The sequence below is a fragment of the Periophthalmus magnuspinnatus genome, chromosome 3 (genome assembly GCF_009829125.3).
Source record: "Periophthalmus magnuspinnatus isolate fPerMag1 chromosome 3, fPerMag1.2.pri, whole genome shotgun sequence".
Taxonomy (NCBI): domain Eukaryota; kingdom Metazoa; phylum Chordata; class Actinopteri; order Gobiiformes; family Gobiidae; genus Periophthalmus; species Periophthalmus magnuspinnatus.
Window position 1 is genome coordinate 28,283,267 of NC_047128.1, and position 20,962 is coordinate 28,304,228.

The window sequence follows — 20,962 nt, forward strand, 5'->3', positions numbered from 1 at the left end:
CTGACTTTCTCTGTACAGCCCTCTAGCAGGGCTTGGCCTGGCTGCTGCTCAACCCCTGGGCTAGCTCCTGGACCAGCTCATTCTTCTGTGATCAACTTACAGCTACACAGGTCTCCTTTCTTTGTTTGCACAGACAAGATAAGGCCATGTTATTCATCCTGACAATGAAAGGAAAACCTAATTGACTCTTCCTCTCCACCTCCTCTTCTCTGCAGCTTGTTGGAATGAGCCTTGAGGCTCTCCTTAGCCTGAAGTCATCCTCCTGTCAGGGGACATTATTCTCCTTTGGTCACAGCTTAAGAGGCTGGGCTTTTTCCAGGCAGGTAAAACTCCCTGACAGGTGCAGGAAAGGCAGCTTTGATCTTCTCTGTCTTCACATTGCACAACCAAGATGACAGGCAAGAAAGTCTTCAGAGCACTTTATTCCTCAAAGGTGCTAGAGAGAAAACATTTGGGCTTGAAAGAAATGCCTCTAAATCTTGGCAGTCACAGTCACAAAAGCCAAAAGTAGCTAAGCTAGCCCTGAGTGAGTCTGTTATGGTGTTTTCCAGAGGCTGAGGGTGCCTCATTTCTCACTGGGGATGTGCCCTACGTTACAGGCACCACATGGACATAGTATTTTATCATACTTGTCCCTTGTCCCCATTTAATGACTTTTTTTTGAATCTACACTAGTCCTATACAAAAAAACATACTGAGAAGATCTCTATTGATGTTGATGAAACAGCCTGTCATCAACTGTCCTAGCACAGTGTCCACAGACGACGCTGTCTGCATGTGGTCATTTTTATCTGATGTGAATAAGGGATTGGTGAGTGTTAAATGAGCATCTAACCCTGTGTTTATCTAAAATGTGCTGTTTGAAGTCCTGAAGTCGGTTGCTGAGCCACACTGCATCCCACAGTATCCATCGTCCATGTGCCCAAGAGGGTGGGGGGAGGGGGGGAGGTAAACAGAGCCATTAGAGACAAATCTATTTCTGAAGAAAACAAAATCACATCATCAAACAAGAGAAAGAGAAAAATATGGCCGTGCAGCCTGTGGGCCCCAGTGCAGCAATGATAGCCAACTATGGCATTTGTTTTTATCAGTGTGCCGCGAGGCAAGGGGCACAGAGAGGAAAATGTGAGGATAGTGAGGGGATGAGAAATAAGACAATAAAGACAGAACATTACGTCACCTTCACTCAGTCCAGAGAGAATGTGTCGATTTGGTAGACTGATATAATGCTTATTTTAGTGTGCATGTTTTTGTCTTTCATATGGCCATTCTTTAAATATAGCAGAGTAAAGGGCTTAGTGGACTCTGAGCAGCAGAATCATCAGTCATGACTCGCCCAGAGAGACACACATAGCTTCATCAAAATGACAAGATTGACTTTCCAGACTTGATCCTTTCTCTCGGCACCAGCAGGACTTTGGCCCTAAAGATAATAATACTCGGAGCGTCTCTATAAATAGATTATGAGTATTTAGCAGAAAAGCTGGGCAGTTCTCCCCTGTCGATTTCTTCTGGCTTCATTACTGTCTTCTGGTCTTTGTCTTTGATCTTTGTTGTTTCTCTCTAGCAGATGGACTTGTGAGCCATGTGAGTATTAACCATTTCAAAGCAGATGCATGTTTTTCTTTACCCACCATTCTGTCCTAGTCAATATTCTTATTTTGATCGAGTCCTTACAAATGCTTCATCATTTCCTTTTTCAAATGCCAGTCATTTTTCAGCCTTTTTCATTATTATGTGCCCAGAGCGGGCGCTCTCACAAGGAGGCCTGTTTGTGTTACAGCCAGGCTCACAGCTTTTTAGTAGCACGGTTGTTTTCCCTTCTCCTCCCTCTGTTCTCTTTGAATACCCCAGGGAAATTTGGCACTGTTTCTGAGATCTTTTGTCCTGCTGAGCAGTTTTTATTTCAGCTCATCTGATTGCTGCTTGCCAAGATGCTGTCACTTTGTTTGATGTGAGGATTTGTCTTCCAGGTGTGGCATCAGTACAATAAAAAATCTGTAAATTAAAATGTTTTAAATACTTAAATTAATAGTAAAGAATTAGTAATTTCTGTAAATATTCTCAAGCTTTATTCTAGCAAAGATATGTGCATAGCAGAAGGCAAGGAGTGTGGTCTTTATACTGCCAACATCCTTTTGTTTTGCCAGTTCTGTTGGAATTGACTGCAGCCTGGTGCAACTGGTTAGCTATCTGCCATCTGGACCCAATTGAAAGATTGGTGTCTCTTAATTCGACACAACTAACAACTCTGCGTTCCTGCTCATTTGTTCTTTGTTTTGTCTACATTTTAACCACAGGATCATTTTTATGAAGGCTGTAGCTGTAGCTAATGAACTGAAGTATTAAAAATTAAAATTTTTCACTATATACACCCAAAATGTGTATAACAGTAGGTTCTATGTAAGTACGGGTCAAGATAAGTCTAATGAAGATCCATAGCACATTGGCGCTGTGGTGCTGTCATACGTCACAGAATTGAATAATGATAGTGCTCTCTGTGTGCCCTTTGCTTCAGGTCAGAGCACGGCGTTCCCTCCAGTGGCTCTGTGGGTGACTGTGGGCCTGGCTGTGTGTCTGCTGGTGCTGCTCGTCGCCCTGGCTGCTGTTTGCCGCCGTAAGATCAAAGAGAGCTGCGAAGAAGCCAGGAGAGAAGGTCAGCCAAAAATGAGTACAGCACTGTGTTTTGTATTTTTTAACAGGCAAGTTCAAAGGGCAGCATGGGGTCCTGTCATTATTATTGCAGGAGCGAGATTTCAAACCTTGAACCCTATTGCCTAGACTGTTATTATAATATATATATTTAATTGTAATCATTATTTGGTTTTGGTTTTTTTTATTTTATTCATATTCAACATCAACTTTGACCAAGTTCAATGAATAAAAATCAATAAGATAGGCATTGGATAGTCTAGTTAGATAAGATGAGGTAAAAATCAAGCTAAAAGAAAGTACTAAAATGAATCAGCGCAATTATATATTGCAATGTTTGGTAAATTTTAACTCTGTCTTCAGTTTAAACTTAGAATTAGCTATTCTGTATGTCCGACAGGAGAGTTTTTTTACCTGCTTTCCTTGTTTTAGCTACTAGCCTTCCTCAGAAACGTCACATCATGGTGTTGTGACATGTCTTGTAGGCTGCTTACATGGTTTTGCCAGACAGTAGGAGAAGCTTACACCGTACTGTCTGATGCCTATGATGCCAGGGTCATGCATGCTGAAAGCAACAAATACCACTGCTGGATCAGAGAGGCCATCGAGATCCGTAAGCGAGGTCCAAGGAACTTAAATCATGATGAGGAAGCATACACCTTATCACACTGGTAGGATACAGTTCTGGAGAAGGCATCAGTTAGGGAAGGTTAAGCCCCCTACTCTCTGACAGCTTCTCCAATACTGGGAAAAACATGTAAGCAGGCTACAACATGTGCCACTACACCACCATGATGCTTTTGTAGAAGGTTACAGGAAAGTAAAGCAGGTAAACACATTCTTGCCTGACAAAAATCATTCTAATTATCTAAATCTATAATATATATCTTCTCTAAATTGTATATATTGCAATGGCTATGATCTGGGTTAGTACAAAAACTAGAGGGCGACACCTCACTCCTTCCAACAAAATGGTTTCACTACCCCTACCTAATAGTGCATTTAGTTTCATCTATTAAGGATAAGAAAAAAGTGATTAAATGTTCACTTACAACACACAATGATGATCCAGGGCGAATTCCTGCCTAACATAAGATTTCCCAGTTGAATCTTAGATGTTGGGACACATACTCTCTGCACTGAAGGAACATCATTACTCCAGCTTCAATAGTTAGCATGCGAAGTGACCAAGGACCGCCATAAGTGCAAAAATCTGTGAGAAAGAGAGAGAAAGTTTTGAAATGAGATAGATAGTGCAAAGCCACCAGTTCTGTTGTAATGAGATCCGCTCAGAGTGGGGAAGACATTTAAAGAAAGGTCATCCAGTGTCTGCACCAGAGCCCAGAGGTTTAAAAATAAATATGGAAGCGACACAGACTCAGTGGATAGAGTAAATAGCTCCATGGAACATATGAAATCAAATGAAATGGAAAGATAGAAATATAATGCCGCTCCTCCCACGGGCAAAGGGCTCATAGGGACCTTTTCTTTTAGTAGACCGAACAAGGCGCTGCATTACAATTCCTCACTCTCAGCATAGATTGATTATATGGTCAACCACCATTCCATGCACTGAAATGTTAACCGGTATTCTACTCCCCCCGCACATAATCTTTCCTCTACTGTTTTTCAAGCATGAATACAAGAAGGAGGAGCTCAGGCCTATTCACTGAGCTCTCAAAGATACAGAATGATACCAATTGCATACAGATGTGAATGGGCTTAAAATAGGACTACTTAAACGCACCCTTTGAGGATGCGTTTAAGGGAGGGGGACACATAGCAATGAAGGGAACCTAATTGTGCTTGTCTTATCTTTTAATAGTGTTTCTGGGTATGTCCAAATTGAAGTTGATTCTCTTTTCACTGCATATGGGTGGTGGGGGGGGGGGGGTCAAGAAAAGTGGAGAAGAATCATTTTTCTTACCTGTCATCATGTATGTGGAGCAGTCATATGTGCATTGCAACAGGGTGTAGAGTGTAGTGATGCAGCAGGAATGCAAGGCTTAAAGGCTCTGTATAGGCTCTGTATCTTATAATTAGATGCAGACAGCACACAGCAGTCTCAATTTGACCGCATAATCTTTTTTTTTTTTTTTTTTTTTTTTACAATACATCCAGCCAGTTTAATTCAATATGTAGTATAAATGTAGTGCAAGTGAAAACCAGGAATGTCCTCTCCCTCTGAAACCACTGTGCATAATAATAGTGACTGTGCATTTAATATATCCCAGACCATCTAGGACTCATTTTACCTTCACACAATCTGTTTTAATCAGCCGGGCTATTGAAGATCTACCAGCGAACCATGGGACAGTACTCCCCTGGGTGAGGGAAAAAGGCATGAGCGAAGCAGTATCTGAGGCAGAAATCCCCCAGGAGATCTATTACTTTGCTGTTAGTATTTAACCTACATGGTTTCCCCATATTAAATACTACCACCTTCTAGCTGAGTCGATAGGATTTATAGTAAAAGCCCAACTCGCCTCAAATTAAAGTTTATGATGACAAAATGTGTAGTCACAACCAGATTAATATATATGGATCTCTGCATTTTCCCTCCTCGGTATTGTACATCTTCCTTTCACCAGAGTTTTACCTATGAAGGAGTTTGGTTTAACGCATTTGTCCTTTTGTATTCAAGCTAAATACTGGGTCTGGTATTTAATTGGATTGCTAATTGGACTCATATTTACCCACCTTAATTATGTATAAATACATTGGTGCAAATATATAATTCAAGGAGTCATAAATACTGATTAGGCAACATGGCATCTGTCACTGTAACATATAACGTTGCATCAAAACTCTTTTATTGAACAGCTCTATGCCATCAGTTTGCATTATTACTACTATTATATTTATTTTTTGTAATTTAAAGAAGAACTCAACAGTCAACATGAACCATTGTAGTTTTTTTCATATCACCTTCATGTTTTGATGTTCATAATAATAACTGAACGCCTCTCTGTGTGCCAGTAGAATGAGATACACTTTTACACTCCCCCAGCTGCGGTTAACACATCCCACTGTTCCTTTGCTCCTTGGTCTTTTATGTTCTGTTCACCCTTAACCCGCCCCCCACCTCCCTCGCGCCTACACTACTGGGAAGCCGCTAGTGGGGATAAAAGAACGGTAACACTCTAATGTACAAGGAAAGCAGTTCTAGCTTACTGTACAGTGCATGCCCTCTTTCTCACCCTGACTTAAAGGTGCTTTCAAATGAGCTACACTTTGCCACCAAAGGAATTTAATGCAACTGCACAGATGGGATTGTGGAAGCCTCTAACAGTAATGGGCCATTTGAAAATGTTTATCTTAGGATCTTGCCTTGGATATGGATAATTAAACTGTAAACTGTGTATTGTAGTTGAGGTATACATCATGGTGTTTAGGTTCAGTGTTACTTGAAACTCATTATATTGTATTTCAAACCAAACTTATACTTTGTTCCTTTTCTGTCCCAAAATAGAAGCCTGTCCAATATCCATATGGTAAAAAACACTGATGCATTTATTGACAGCAAATATATAAAGCCCAGACCTGGACTTAAACTGGGTATCTTCTATTTTTTTATTCTTTTAAAAATGTAAAAAAATGTCTAAAAGTCAAGACTGGCACAGACTCACTACAAAACAAAGTATTTCTTACTTTATGTGTTCCTTGCAGACATATAATTGACATAGCAGGATTGAATGCACCACATTTTTCTGCACATCCAGCCCAATGAATCTGGAAAACTCTGCACGTACTTCCGCTGTAATAATACGAATCCCTGGTTAATTTCCCCAGAGGGTCATTTTCTTTCTGTCAATGTCAAGAAAAAATATCTTTGCAAACACTGGATTGCACATAAATGAATTGTTTTGACACAGGATTTTCTGCTGTTATCTGTTCAGTCTGAGCCTCTGCTTGTTACTAACTAGATGACATCAAACTCAAGTGTACAGAAAAAAAGGCAAATGAAATGAAGAATTAATATGGGCTTCTCAGACATTCTCGCCCTGAGCTATTTTTAGCCTTGGTGTGCATCTGTAAGTGTGACAGCCATCAGTGCAGTGCCTCTCGAACTCTGTTGACAGTGGGTTTTCAGAAAGCCACCAGCTAAAGCCTAATGTGATTACTGTCTTTGTGAGAATGGAGGCTGGATATATCATTATATGTGTGTCTGCGCGTGTGTGTATTGTTCCTGGTTTGGTCGTCATACAGTCTCTCTCATTACAACTTGTCCTCTGAGCTGTGAAGGATCAGCTCTCTATAGGCAGGCGATGAAGTGGCAATAGTGTGGCAATACTATACTGTGTGCTGTCTTATGTGTGGTGGTCGGGCTGATAATGGTCCTTCTGTTTTCTCCACAGCAGAAGAGGCCAAGGAGCTTGAAGAGGAGGAGTCAAAGACAGGTCAGTCAGCCCCGTATAAGTATAAGACTTAGTGTCTCAGGGGCATGCTACACACTTCACGGTGTATATGCAAAATTACCCTGGAAAGAATTGTAATATATTCCCTTTGACCATCTCCAGTTCATGTCTTTAAAATTTCTTTTGCACGCTTAATAATGCTTTATGATAAATAAAATGATATCTCCAAGTAGTAAAATGTTAATCTATGACACCTGTGGATCGTTATGTTATAATTTGGGCTTTTTAAATCGCAATAGTCATCCAAAACAACTTAATAGAAGAAACAAGTCCACAGACTTCCATCTTAGAAACGGAGGTGCCCAGCTGACGTAATTGTCATCACAACAAGCAGCTAGCTATCGGCACTTCCAGTGGATATCTGCACATCAGGCTAGCAATTATTTTTCATTTGTACCAAAATGACTAAGCAACCCTTTTGAATCCTATGCATATCATCAATTAAGAAAGTTAAATTGTAGACTAAAGTCATTACAGAGAAAAGGATGTATACCAATGGCAGTGAAAATGAGAGTTGGTCGGCAAAATGATGTCTTGAAAATAAGCAATTAAAGATTGCTCAAACATGCACAAATCACTCCACATGCAACTCTGAGAGGGAAAATGCTGACAGGAAACAACTATAACATAGTTAAAAGCTCTGACTAACAATTTACATTGCAGATTTTCCTCTTAAGAACTTATCATATTTCTTACTACTTGCTTACATGTCATACTACGGCTAAAATATCATTGTTATATCTTATCTCATAGACTGTCTATGCAAAGGAAGTATCTGTAGTCAGCTTACATACATAGCACCACATAATTGTTCCCAGACATGCAAATTAAAAGAACGCCTGGAGTTTGTTTCATAGAATTCCAGGTGGCACTATGGGAATGTGTGTGACTGAGCACTGATAGAGCATATGCGCTCACCAGAAATGAGACCACCTCCAGGCTCTGGAGCCATTCAGCACAACAAAACGACGGGATAACTCTCCTCTGTGCGTGCCATCGTTTGAGGCAAAGCGAGAGAAGCAGCCACGCACTAATTTAGTGATGCCAACAAGCTGTTTTACATTATGCACTGCCCCCAAAGCTAAAGCCATAACACTGAAATCTATCTTGTCTATAAATTTAACTGGAACAAGTGTTACAAGTTTTACAAAATCTTTCTCCTGCTATGCCCCACACTTGACTACCCTTGCTTACCGAGCTATATCGATTTTGCATTTCGTCCTGTGGTTAAATTGTAAGAGAATTGAGAGTTGCAGTAAATAAGTATATATAAAGGTTCTTATTCAAAACAAAACATCTTGCCTTCTGAGCAGTGACCTCAAGAAGAAGCAAAATGTTTGTCATAAAGCTTAGAGATCAGCCAAAATGTTTTCATTATCTGTGCAATATTGTTTGATTTTTTTGTTTTTTTCAGAAACCAGAGCAGCTGATGGCCAATCAGCTCTGCCAGTATTTTTGAGGCTGATATGAATGGTCAATTTAGATCATTTCTCCCAAAGTGTTATAATTACTATATGCTCATTTAGTGCCAGGGGCCAAATGTGGCTCTCAGACCATTTTTATTGGCCCTCAGGCCAATGCACAAAATTCTGAGAATTATTCTCCATTTCGACTTCCAGCCTGTGACCATTTGCTATGTGAAAGAGTATTGGTGCTGCTGGTGATTATAGTGTATTGTGTAGTTCTACTTAATGCAGTTTACACACAGAGCTTCATGCATTTTTATTTTGTCAGGTTGGCCCAAACAGAATATCTGCTTATGCTGGAGCTTTAAGGCCAATAGCAGATATGCTTGGAAGTGCAAATATTCACCCAATTAACTTTTCTATATTCTCTAATAAGGCTGAAACCTTATTTATTGGATAATGGGGCCCACTTACTGGGATACATGCCAGAACCATGAGCCCATTGGGCCAGTTTTATTAACAGAATAGTCCTGCCACATCACCTGAGACAGTTTCTAGTGTTTTCATTTTACTGTTTTATATTTAAAATAGCCAATCTGTTTGTGTGAACGCCAGTGTTGATATCATTAGATTAATAAGACAATTAAGTCACTAAGTGAAGGGAGGCCATGAATGCACTTGTTTCTACCGTAGACTTTTCTCAAAAAGTAGTCAGGAGTTAGGCACAGAGTAAAAACTATCCCAGTGTACTTACCATGTGAAGACTCACAAATGGGACAGCCATTTACAGATATCTCCACATTCTTCCATTCTCCTGAGTAGACTGTGACCACCCACTCCTCTGCCTCTCTGGCCCTGTTTCTCGTCATTGTCCGAGCACCTGGTTGATCCAGGTGGACATAGTGGGCGGTGGGCTGTTGAAGTCAAGCTAATGGTTCTGCCTTCTGAGATCCCCTTGTAAGCACTTCAGACAGCATAGCTTTGTTTTGCCATCTGGCTCCAATTGCGCTGACAAAGGCAGAGGTTCCTGTGTGAGACAATAGAGTTGAAATGAGCCCCAGTTTAATAAACCCAGGATGATGGCAAGGCAAGCCACGTTTGTGCGTTATCTTAATGAGCTGTCCAAAGAAGAGTGCGCCTCCCCTTTCAAAGCACGGCCTGATTGGAACAATAACCAGTGATAACTAGGAACCTGGGCTCATTCATTTCCACTGGGGTAGGAGCCCTTTGTTGCTTTTACAGCAGCAGCAAATAATGTTTAACAAACAGTCAGGCTCCAGTTCAGGCAATGTTTTGACATGCACTCATATTCACTAAGTACACACAAGGGGGCAAATAGACAGCCATGTACACATTCTTGGACACAGTGAAACTACGCAGAGCAAAAGACGCATTATCATGAACGCATATATACATACAGTTTATTAATTTGCTATTTCTGTCTTCTCAGAAGATGTAATTGTCAGTTCATCTACAAGAGTTTTTATAAGACAAGCCTAGCTCTAACCTGGTTTGTTTTGACTAATGCATTTGTTTACACATACGTCTTGATCACTAAAGCACTCAATCCTCATCAACTGTCAGGACTGAAATGATTGATGTATCTTTGTCTGTATCCAGACACTCAATTGTATTTATTTAATCCATAACGTGCTTGTAAAGAATAGCATTTTATCTCCATCACCTGCAGTGCTATTAGTGTGTCAGCACTGCAGTCAGACACACACAAAAGAGCTATGATCAGTTATGCCTTACAGCTTGAGTGAAATCTTCTTGGACTTCCTGTCGCCTGGCCATTTGAATATTTGATTGTTCATGTCAATAATTAAATAAAAATTATGATACACGTAAATATAAATATATAAAACTTTCCTATATCAGTGAAGTTGAATTTAAGCCAGAGAATAGAGTTTTAATGGTATGGAGGTAGTGTTTTTACATGTATTATGTCCATGCCAGGTTCTGTGTCCTTCTTGTGTGTTTTTATGTATGGCAGCCTCTGTGTCGAAGACAAATTTCCTTCAGGGCAGATAAAGTTATCTTGAATTTTGATCTCAAAGTGTAGCATGTATGTAATGGTGTATTCTGAACACAAGCCTGGATCACTTACAAGAGTTTTGTTAGAAAGTTTTGTTAAGCATGTCAAGATGTGCAAAACAGACATCGGGCTAAGTATTGTAACATCAAATGCAGACAAACAGAAAATATTCAGAAGAATCCACATTTTCCTTTGCTTGTGACTACTTGCAGGTCACTATAAGCCATTCAGCACAGCTACAGTTTGATTTGAGAGGCTCTTGAAAAACAGCCCCAGGCGCCTTCTCCTCGCACTGGCACTTCCTCAGCCACTGGGCCCTCCCAACAGTCACACATTACTGACTCAAGATATGTAAATAGAACATTCATGTTGCCTTCGTTATTCGATGTGGGTCACTGGATAACTTCAAGAGTGCTAATTAAGAGTGCTCCCTGCACACACCATTGCTCCATAGTAATGCACACATTATTCAAGTGATGTACTCTTGCACTGGTCTGCCTCTGCACCATTCGGCAAGTTGATGATAAATTAATTTGTTATCATTTATGTCTGACCCTTATTTCATTCATTATACACCAATAAAGCATTATGACCACTGTAAAGAACACTGATCATCTTAAGGTGGCCTATTAGTGAGCAAATGATGTGTTGGAGGCATAGAAAATGAGCTTGATTGAACACGTTTGAGACGAGCTGTGACAGTTAGGTCCGAGTATGTCCAAATCTGCAGCAGTCATGGTATCTTGTTATGAGTAAGGTCTGTTGTGGTTGGTATCTATCAAATGGTTTTGAGAAGTAGCAAGCCAATGATTCGCATAGGAAGCAAAGGGTACCCCGTATGTCAGCTGTTAAGCCACCATACCTAAAGCTGAAAAAAATAACCTTGGATGCATTATACTGTCATTGAATAGAGTCAAAATACAAAACAGATCTCTGCTTCATACTGGCAGATGGTTAAATAGACTCATAATGACTGATCGATAGTTAAGTGATCATATAATAATGTTAATATATGAACAAATATATTACTTATCATCCAGTAACTTTGTGCAAATGACACAGTTCTATTTTGCAGAAAAAGCCATAATTTTTGCAGTTGATAAAAAGTTAAAACACTGACAGCTGCAGCCTCATGTTTCCCTTTTATCACTCATCAAGGATGCATGGCACACGGAGTACTTGGAGGTTATCTGCTAGCCCGTGAGGGAAAGGCCACCTGATCATTGTCAGAAGCCATAGAAATAAATAGCACTCCCCTAAATCATTTGGAATAATGAGTGTTGTCAGGGCTAATAATAGCAGTCAAGCCACTGTGTACTGTGCATCACAACAGCAGACTGGCACACTGGCTGGCAGTTTAGACACAAGTTAGCAAGTGCTTTTGTGGAGAGACAGGGCTATTTGGGATGAGTCCTCCTGTACAGATGCCATTTACATCCTCTACCATCCGCCCCCTGTGCCCCCTCCCTGTCATGTAATCTGGGCTCCTCTGACAGCGTAGCCAAGACCCGGTGGGAGAGTGTCTATCCATCTCGCTAGCCCAATCTTCCTCAACAGTTTGGTTCCACATGAGCACTCAGCTGCTGTGACTAATTAAATAAAGCACTGTGCCCTCTGCTTCCTGTTAGCCATGGCAAGGTTCTGGCACGAAGACGAAGCAGGGGAGAACGGGAGGGGTGAGGAAGGAGGGAAGAGCAGATAGCAACTGCAAAGACTGTTAATGCTTCACTTTGAGAGAATAGACTTGAAAGACTTGAAAGTCGATGTAGACGTGACTTGAACTCGCAACAGGATTTTTAGGGATGGACAAAATAAAACATGTTCTACATCACGTGTATGTTCTCCTCAGAATAATTTGTTTCTCCTTTTTCCCCAGCTATGACCCTACTGAAAAGCTAAACCCCACTCGGAGCAAGGTGAGTACAATTTAAAACATTCTGCTGTCAAAAACTGTGTATACAGGCAGACCACATGTCAGATTTTTTAACCTGTTATTTCAATCGTGTGCTGCTATGCTCTGGTGAAGTTGCTCTCTCTGGAGGCTGTGGGTAAGCGTGGCTGTAATGAGGCCCGGCCACATTAATTCTGTAGACAGTCAGGAAAATGAGAAGTCTTGACATTTTGATTTCAGGAATCACACGGTCACTGCCTGATGTGACAAATCTATTACTACATATATGCCATAGAATACTGGCATATTCAATTGCACAACTATGAATAACGGAAACTGTACTCAGTATTTACATATACCAGGGGTTGGAAATAAGTAATTAGACAAGACATATTTTGATTAGATTTCAAAACATGTCATTGAAATCGTGTGAAATTCTCGCCATGTAATTATAATTTATATTCACAGTTACATTTTAAGTTACAGAATACAGTTCAAGTCCTAAATGTCCCTGCACATCTGTCTCACTGCTGGCTCTGGTCCTTCCTTCACCTACAAATACACACAACTGCACTGCAACACCTGCTCTAATATTTTGTCAAAAGCCCACAAAAAAAGGCAATAAGTATAAATAACATACTAAAACAATATGCAAGTGCTGAGGTCACCCTGAAAGGTATAGTTGACTCTGTATCAATATTGCTGACTGTTACGTTGATATATCATACTTTTTGGGTATATTTTACTAAATTAAGTTGTGACAGCCCTAGAATTGTGTATATTTTGATACAGGAGACATGTGTATGTAATGTAATGGAGATTTTCATGGTTCAGATGGCGAATTTATGAGCCTTATGTCACCTATTGCATCAAACTGATTCCCACCCTTCTTTAATGTACCACAATACTGCTGATTTACTTTAACTGTAAAAATAACTACATAAATGACTTGATCTAATCGTGTTCCATTTGAGTAAGTGCAGTAGTATTCATTACATTGCTTCTCACTAAACAACACAGATTTAGATTGCCGATTCATTTGCATAATTGTCGCACAGGTTCCTTATTGGCTTTGGTTAACTAATATTGACACTTACACTGTAGTGCCTAACTGCTGGTCCCAAAGGTAGTTTTATTTTATGCTGACTCGCAGCTACCATCACAACCCCCTCTATATAGTCTGGCAGCTCGAGTGGGAAGGAGATAAACTGCTGTAGTCAGTGTGTGTGTATAACTTTTTCACTATGCAGCAGAAGAAACAATAGTAAAAAGATGGTTGACTTCAAGTGTTTAGGGAGGAAGGCAGTGTTCAAGACCAAGGACAGTTCCATTAAAAGAACACTGCACCCTGAATGTCCTGTTGTAAACTCTACTGTTTCAGGTTGTAGTACTTGATTATTAAGTTGACAGAAATTTACAATATGTGCACAAAAAATAATCTTGAGGAGTTTGGCGTTTAACCTTGTGAAACACTTTTGTGCATTATTCATTGCCTTAAAGATGCGCTATGCAGTTTTTGTGGTGGATGGTCTTATCTATCTTATTCAATTATTGGCATTTTTACCAACAAAAGACCTCAAAAACCTGCGTTCTTGCTGTCAACAAACTGAACTCTTCACAGATCTGACCTTGTGGCGCAAACTGCTTTTCTCCATGGACATAGATAATCATCACTATTATCTCAATGGAAACAAGCAGGTGACAGACCCTTCACTAGAAAAGTTGCACCTTTAAACGAGACAGCAAAACCGACTTTTCAGAGATTTTAACCATATTATAGTTGTTTCCCCTCTCATTTACCCTCTCGACGTTATATTTGGAGTGATTCATGTCTGTTTAGTTGCTTATTTTTAAGACGCATTGCAGATCAACCCCCATTTTCACCACATCCGGCAAAAGCCCACTGCTGTGTAGTTACGTCGTCCTCCAATAAAAAAAAAAAAAATCCACTACTCGCTAGCGTGATGTGCAGCTATCCATCGGAGTCGTTTTAGATTAATATTGTAATTCAAAATGTGAAAATTATAACAACAAATCCAGGGCTGTCATAGATTATAACTTAATAGCAGACACAGTTACAGTATGTGTTTCTAAATTTGCACTAAACTGTCATGACTGTAGTTGTGGAATCCATTTATTTTGTTTTTACCAACCTCTGCAGTTAAGTTTGTACAGTGATGTTATTACTGTAGCTGCGATCGAATGTTAATTCGATTGCAGCTTACAGTGTATTTGCTTTTCTCACCCAGTCTCTTGCTCTTCTTCCTCAAATAATCGAAAAGTCTTCCCCTGCAAAATGGGTGTCACTGTCTCTCCAGTCCACTCACAGTGTTAACCTGGAGGAACGCACTGTGATATATTTGTGATGACTTCCTTAGCCCTCTGACCTGGGTCACACTTAGATGCAGTAATAGTGTAGGTTTTCAGGCTCTGCTGATGAAACCAGGGCAGTGACACTATTGAACCCCAGGGAGAGCAATCGCACTCCCAAATACACCCCAATCGTCTCTCAACCATTTCCACACTGTTTTGCTCCTGAGATGCTACTGCCCATGTTGCAGTATTACCAGACTAGTGCCAGCGCAGTATAAAGGCTGGGGGCTATTTTTAGAAGTTCGAAGTAATATAAGCATCAAAGGAGGCTGTGAGGGCAGAAGGCAGTGGATGTTTTGGGGAAGGTTGAATTCTGCGTGTCTCTGCTCAAACACAGACATTTTGTATTTGTTTTCATATGCAGCGTTGACATTTAGAGGCACTCCATCAATTTTCATTTGACAGATATTGAAATTCCTTTGTCACTGCGGTGCTAGAGTGATAACAGCTCAGTGGAGTTGGCATGTCTTTTGTCAGAAAATGAGACAGAATTTGATTAATTTATCTGTGGGCTTGTTGATATTTCTGCTCTGTGCAGGACCATCACATTTATTATTATAACAAGGGAATTCCGTGTTTTTAAAAGCTCCACATTGGAAACCTCAAGCTGATTGATTGTTTATGTGCAGGACTCTCCCATTAGCATAAGGGTTGTGCCTGTAAGTCTGAGTGTTTTGTTGCTTTCTAATTTGTCATCACCATGAAGTTGCATCATACTGAGAGGAAGGGAGATAATAGAATGAGCTTAAAGTACTGTTCTGCAGTTTGGCAAAATAAAGTCAAAGAGAGGACATTTGTATCTCTTGTAGTACTCCCTGACCTTCATTGGAGCAGTTAGTGCTCAGCAATATCCGGTGAGACCTCTCCTCTGCTGAATCACGCCAGATCAATTATTCTAATATTTGTGTGCCTGTTTTGCTATTGATTAATACATTTATGCTCAGTGCAGCATATCTTATTTAATAAAGCAGGCAGTGCATTCCATTAACAAGCCTTAGAGTCAGGGGCACTTAAACCTCTGCTTATCGATACATGTGTTCATTCAAAACTTATATTTATCCAGTCTGAGTTATATTGTTTCATTATAGCTATAAAGCCATAAGAATGGGAGCGTGGGAAGCACACACAATCCCCCTCTGTATTGTGACTTTTCACTTTGAATTAAGTCTGTAAACTGTCCAGTTATGCACATCCGATCTAAAAACTTATACTTTTTATTCATTTATTTTACACGAGGAATTGAAAGTGATCCCATTTTAAGGGGTTATTTGTTATGCATGTGTTACTAATTTGAATTTATATCTTTGATAGTAGAAGGCTATGGCCTCAGCTAGTCTGAGCTACAAATGAGAAAAGAATAAATATTCAAAGGGCGGCATGAAGGGAATAAAGAAAATGTAGTGGAATGAAGAATAAAATGGACGAGCGCGGCCATCTAACCCAGGACATCCGATGAATCACAATGAGATAACAGATTACATTTTTAAAGATTGGCCCTATAGGTGCAATTAGTGACACATAAAAGCCCCTTCCCCAGCCTCCTTCAGCTGTGTTGTGAAATATTGATTTAATTCGCTCCTATATATTCACTTAAGCTTCACACTGTCATGGTCAGAATATATCTTATCATTATCCATTTAGTAAGAGCAAATGAGACCTTTTGCCATCATTTCTTGTAAGTGCAAACGGTCAATGAGTAAAAGCTTTGAGATAAATTGACAGGCTACAATGGGGGGAAAGGGGAGTAAAGTGAGAGTTGAAATGGTGTGTTTTATACCCCCCTATAGTGTGTGTGAAATGCAGGGTATAAGTCAGGTAAGGCCACTCTCACAGACACTGAATATGGTTGGCATCTTCAAGTTCAGTTTGAATTACTCTTGCTTTTTATTACGTTGTGAGACAGTACGTTCAGTGTTCCTGTCTCTGATTCTCATACACCACCACTCACCCAAGTTGTGCAAATCCAAATGGATAATGACTTAGTTTATTTAGCAGGTGGATGGTTCGACACCTGCTTAACTTGTTGGGGATGTTATTGCTTTGCCAAGACTGTTCCCAAGTGGCACATTCAGTTATCATGCAGATTATGCCACCAGGCCGAGTTACAGGTCAGATCTGGGGAGAGGTGACCCAGCCCACATGAATTTTTCAGCAATACAAAACCAGTAGTTCAATATTTCAATGCCATATTGTGGGACATTCCAAACCAATCTCTCTGGAGAAAAGCAACTGACGAACCATCCACTAGAAAAGTTACACAGTGCACCTTTCATCAATTAAAATTGTTTTGACTCTATATTTGTGTATATGTAAATGTGTATTCATGAAACGAGACCCTCCTATGCAGTTTCATATCCTCTGTCTTATATATGAGCAAAGTGTGCTGCATAGCCCAAACTGTTTTTTGTTTTTTTTTACTCAACAGAAAATTGCTGTTAAAACCAGAGTCTAATAACATAAAATGCTGTGCTGGCTTTACCGTACTACCTGGATATTAATTTCAGAAACATGAGACTGGTAATATCGGGCTGGGGTGGAGGCGACGCTGCATCTGAAGCTCTGATCAATGACAGCTAATGAACACGGCTGGAGTTCTGCTCTGTTTGCCTCTTGACGCAAGGCTGCCATCTCCACGGATTGTTTCTTCTTTTTTTTTTGCCAGAAAACACAGAAATACACAGGAGTCTTCAAGGGCCTGTGGGCTCATTTCGGTTCAACACATTACTCATAATTTACATGAAAGATTTTGTATACATGATCAGTGCTGTGAAGATGTTGGAAGTGCTGGGAGTGTATTGTTTATTAAGTGTAGACACAAATTCAGACTGCAGATGGATTTATAGACATTTAATTTGTTATATCATCAGAATGTAAAAAAATACAGTTTGTCTTTTCTATTACAAAGATGGTGAAAGTACTATTTTCTATCCTCATAATTGCATTTGATTTGTGGTAAAATATGCAATATACGTGTAGATGAAATGAAAAAAAAATCTAATAAATTGCAGATTTGTTCAATAAAACCTAGAAATCAAGATGTTGCCTTCATCAAAAATGTCAAAAGTGTCTAATATAATCTCAGGTAAAATAAATAAATAATGTAAAACACACTTGTAAATGTCTTCCAGCGCAGCTGTAATATCGGTTATCATTTTCCAAAACCCCGTGGGTATTTCATAGCAATATTCTGTGGTTAATCCCAGTTTCTCCATTGAAATTACATTATGTTCCTATTCACCTTTGCCTCCAGTTACTTTCATTCTGGAATTAACATTGTTATTGTTCACAATTTTTTAAAAGGCCTATAATGATCTGTCAAATTAACTATATTACAAGCATATCTTAGCAATATATATAAAAGAGAGATTTAAGATGATGCAATCATCACTCTGGGATATTAGTTCATTCTGTTGCCATTTTGTCTGCCATTATTAGTTTTGGGTGTAAACAAGTAAAAATAGATATATATTTTATGTATTAGTCAAGCCCGGCTCACATTCACAATACATTGTTTCCTCTGTGAATGGGATGTCCTCAAAATAAGATATGATTTTCCGTTCTTAAACACACCTTGACAGCTATGACCCCAGTGGTAGGGCAGTAGACATATTTTTTGCATCATTGTTGATGACAATTGGGAGCTCCATGGTGACAACATGGTTTCCTTTATGCGTGGTCACCAGGCCATAGCCTTTGTCATACCACATTAGCATCACCTAATACCTTTCACAACAAGGAGCAACTAGTTTGGTTTTGTGGTTCCTTTTTATTCTGTTCATTGTTAAAAAAAAAAAAAAAAAAAAAAAAAAAAACTTAAACAGAGCAGATGTGTTTAAATTAAAATGTGACAGTCAGTGAGTATAGTTATGTATATTTATATATTTTATGTGCATGTATTTTTACTGTTTTCCTTCGCTGAGATAATAGGATGGTATTATGTTAAGAAGCTATAACCTATTCTATCCATCAGTAAATATAGACGATAAAAGTCGATAAAATAAATGATTTAAGTTAATTAATTTCACAACCCATTTTTATTAAACAAATCTGATCATTTTGAGGACTTGAAATAACAGTGCACTTTCTTCCATCTGTATAAAAAAAAAAAAAAAAAACATGACAAAGGATCAGTTTAGATAAATCTGAGAGTTTTACCCTAGAGCTAAAAGATCTGTGTCGAAATCCGCCGAAACTTCTCCATTATAATGTACCAACGCCAGGCAGTTTTGTTTTTTTCTTTTTCTGACACCACCAATTTCAAAGAAGCTATTTCAAAGCCTATGTTCACATCAATCACTACAAATCACTATCATAGAGAGACAAAGTTTCATCCATGTGACTAGTACAGTTTGGCGTTTGTCTAAGCATTGGCCCATTGTTTACAGAAGCCTATCAAAGTGAATCTGTGATGGAAACAGCCAGAACATGCTGCCTGTTGGTCGCAGCAGTTGTCGTTGTTTTAGGCTTTGTGAAGTGTGAGCAATTATCACAAAACACATGCATACCAACATAAAGTGGGAATGTGTGCTTGTGTGAACTAAACAATCCCCTGCATGTATTATGTAGGAAGAATGAGGTTAGCTAATGAGTCTGGTGCAAATATAGCATCAAGAATGAGAAACATGCAAGCATTTGTTTACATTTAATAAGCAAGTATGTCATGCAAATAATTAGTAAATATGCAATCCTGTTTCAAATAAATCAATGCAATGTGTGAAGTATTGAGAGAATTTTAAAATACGACATCATAGTTAATAGACTCTTCCAGTATAATGTGAATTTCTGAAGTGTTTAGCTCAAAGACACAACCTTATGTTCCTTTAGATGCAGATTTTAGATTGCTACCATTGTTCCAAACCATATGTAGTATTAGAAAATAAATAAAGTAATTTAGGAAGTATTTCTATTATGGGATGTTTTGCATGCTCTTGTTGTGATTTTGACATATTTGACTTATTGGCCTCATACCAAATTGGATTTGTATACTCTGCTGTTTATTAAACTGTCTTCAAAGATCTACGGCATGTTTATCCTGTTTGGCTGTTTTTATCGCTACCAGCTGCTAGAAGTGATGTTTTTTAGCAATTACTATACCTGATAGTCTGTGTCATTGCCATCCCACCATTTCACAGTCAATGACATTGGCAGGGACACACAGTAAGGTGTTAGTGATGCATCAAGCAACACTGTCTCACTGCTGTGAAACGGTGAGCGGATTATTTTTACACATCAGCCAATATTATATCTTTACACAATGAATAAAAACAAAGGCATTATGGCCGCTGCTGAAATGGCACACATGCACGAGGTTTTCTAGCCTTGTGCCCTTGTTGCAAAGTGGTGGACTGACCTCTGTCTACATCTATAGTTGGGTTATGTGTGTGCCGCCATGGCTCTGCATGCAAACTCGTGTGTGTAAACATGTCAGAGTCCTTCAGCTGCACAGGCTGGACTTATAAGGAGACAGTCACCTTCATGCCGCGTGTGGAGAAACAAATAAATCACACACAGGTGGAAGATAGTCATTGGTGTGTCATCCCGTGTGACACCAAATATTAAATCAGATTACCATTCTGTGAATATATAATGCCATAGGGGGGATTTACTTGTTAGGGGAGGCAGCCAGGCAGGAATCCCACTGCACAACACAGTCCCCATCGCTCTGCCTTCATCCTGAGTCACCTCGCTTCAGGGTTTACCACAGGAAGCTCTTCAAACCATCCCTTTAGACTTAGCTGTGGAATCAAGATTAATGCATTTCCACATCCCGCCCGGGCTCCAGGAGAAGAAAGTCTTATAATTAACACCAGGGGGCTGTTTTTTGGAGTGTGCTGCAGGTTGGGGAGCCTCGGCCTCAGAAAAAGAGTTGATAAAAGTAAAAGATTTTTTCCGGTGTGATATATGCTGCTGTGAGCAGTAACAGAATGACCTGTCAGACACCTCACTCTGCCTTATTGTTATTGGGACAAAGTGGAGAGGCCTGCAGCAAGAGGTGATGCATTACTGCATCATTTATAGTATTCAGTGTGAGACGCTCTGACCCATCTCAAATATCACTCAGGGAGACATTTGAAATAACTATTTTCTCACATTGAAAAACTGTGGATAACTGTGGATAAAACCTTTCCAGATTATATCATCTACATCGGTGTATTAAAAGAAAAAAACTAAATCTAATTTATTT

General features: G+C 39.4%; 1 protein-coding gene across 2 annotated transcripts in view; it reads left to right on the forward strand.

Moving 5' to 3' along the window:
• cd276 (CD276 molecule) overlaps nucleotides 1-20,962 on the forward strand; it is a 60,120-nt gene that overhangs the window by 25,374 nt on the left and 13,784 nt on the right. Inside the window, exons 5-7 of one of the 2 annotated variants that reach the window (XM_033985100.2) lie at nucleotides 2,519-2,656; nucleotides 7,014-7,052; nucleotides 12,391-12,430. In XM_033985100.2, coding sequence (XP_033840991.1) covers nucleotides 2,519-2,656; nucleotides 7,014-7,052; nucleotides 12,391-12,413 — 200 coding nt within the window. In that variant the 3' untranslated portion in view covers nucleotides 12,414-12,430. Of the gene's footprint in view, nucleotides 1-2,518; nucleotides 2,657-7,010; nucleotides 7,053-12,390; nucleotides 12,431-20,962 lie in introns of both variants that reach the window. The other variant, XM_033985092.2, reaches the window with a different exon arrangement.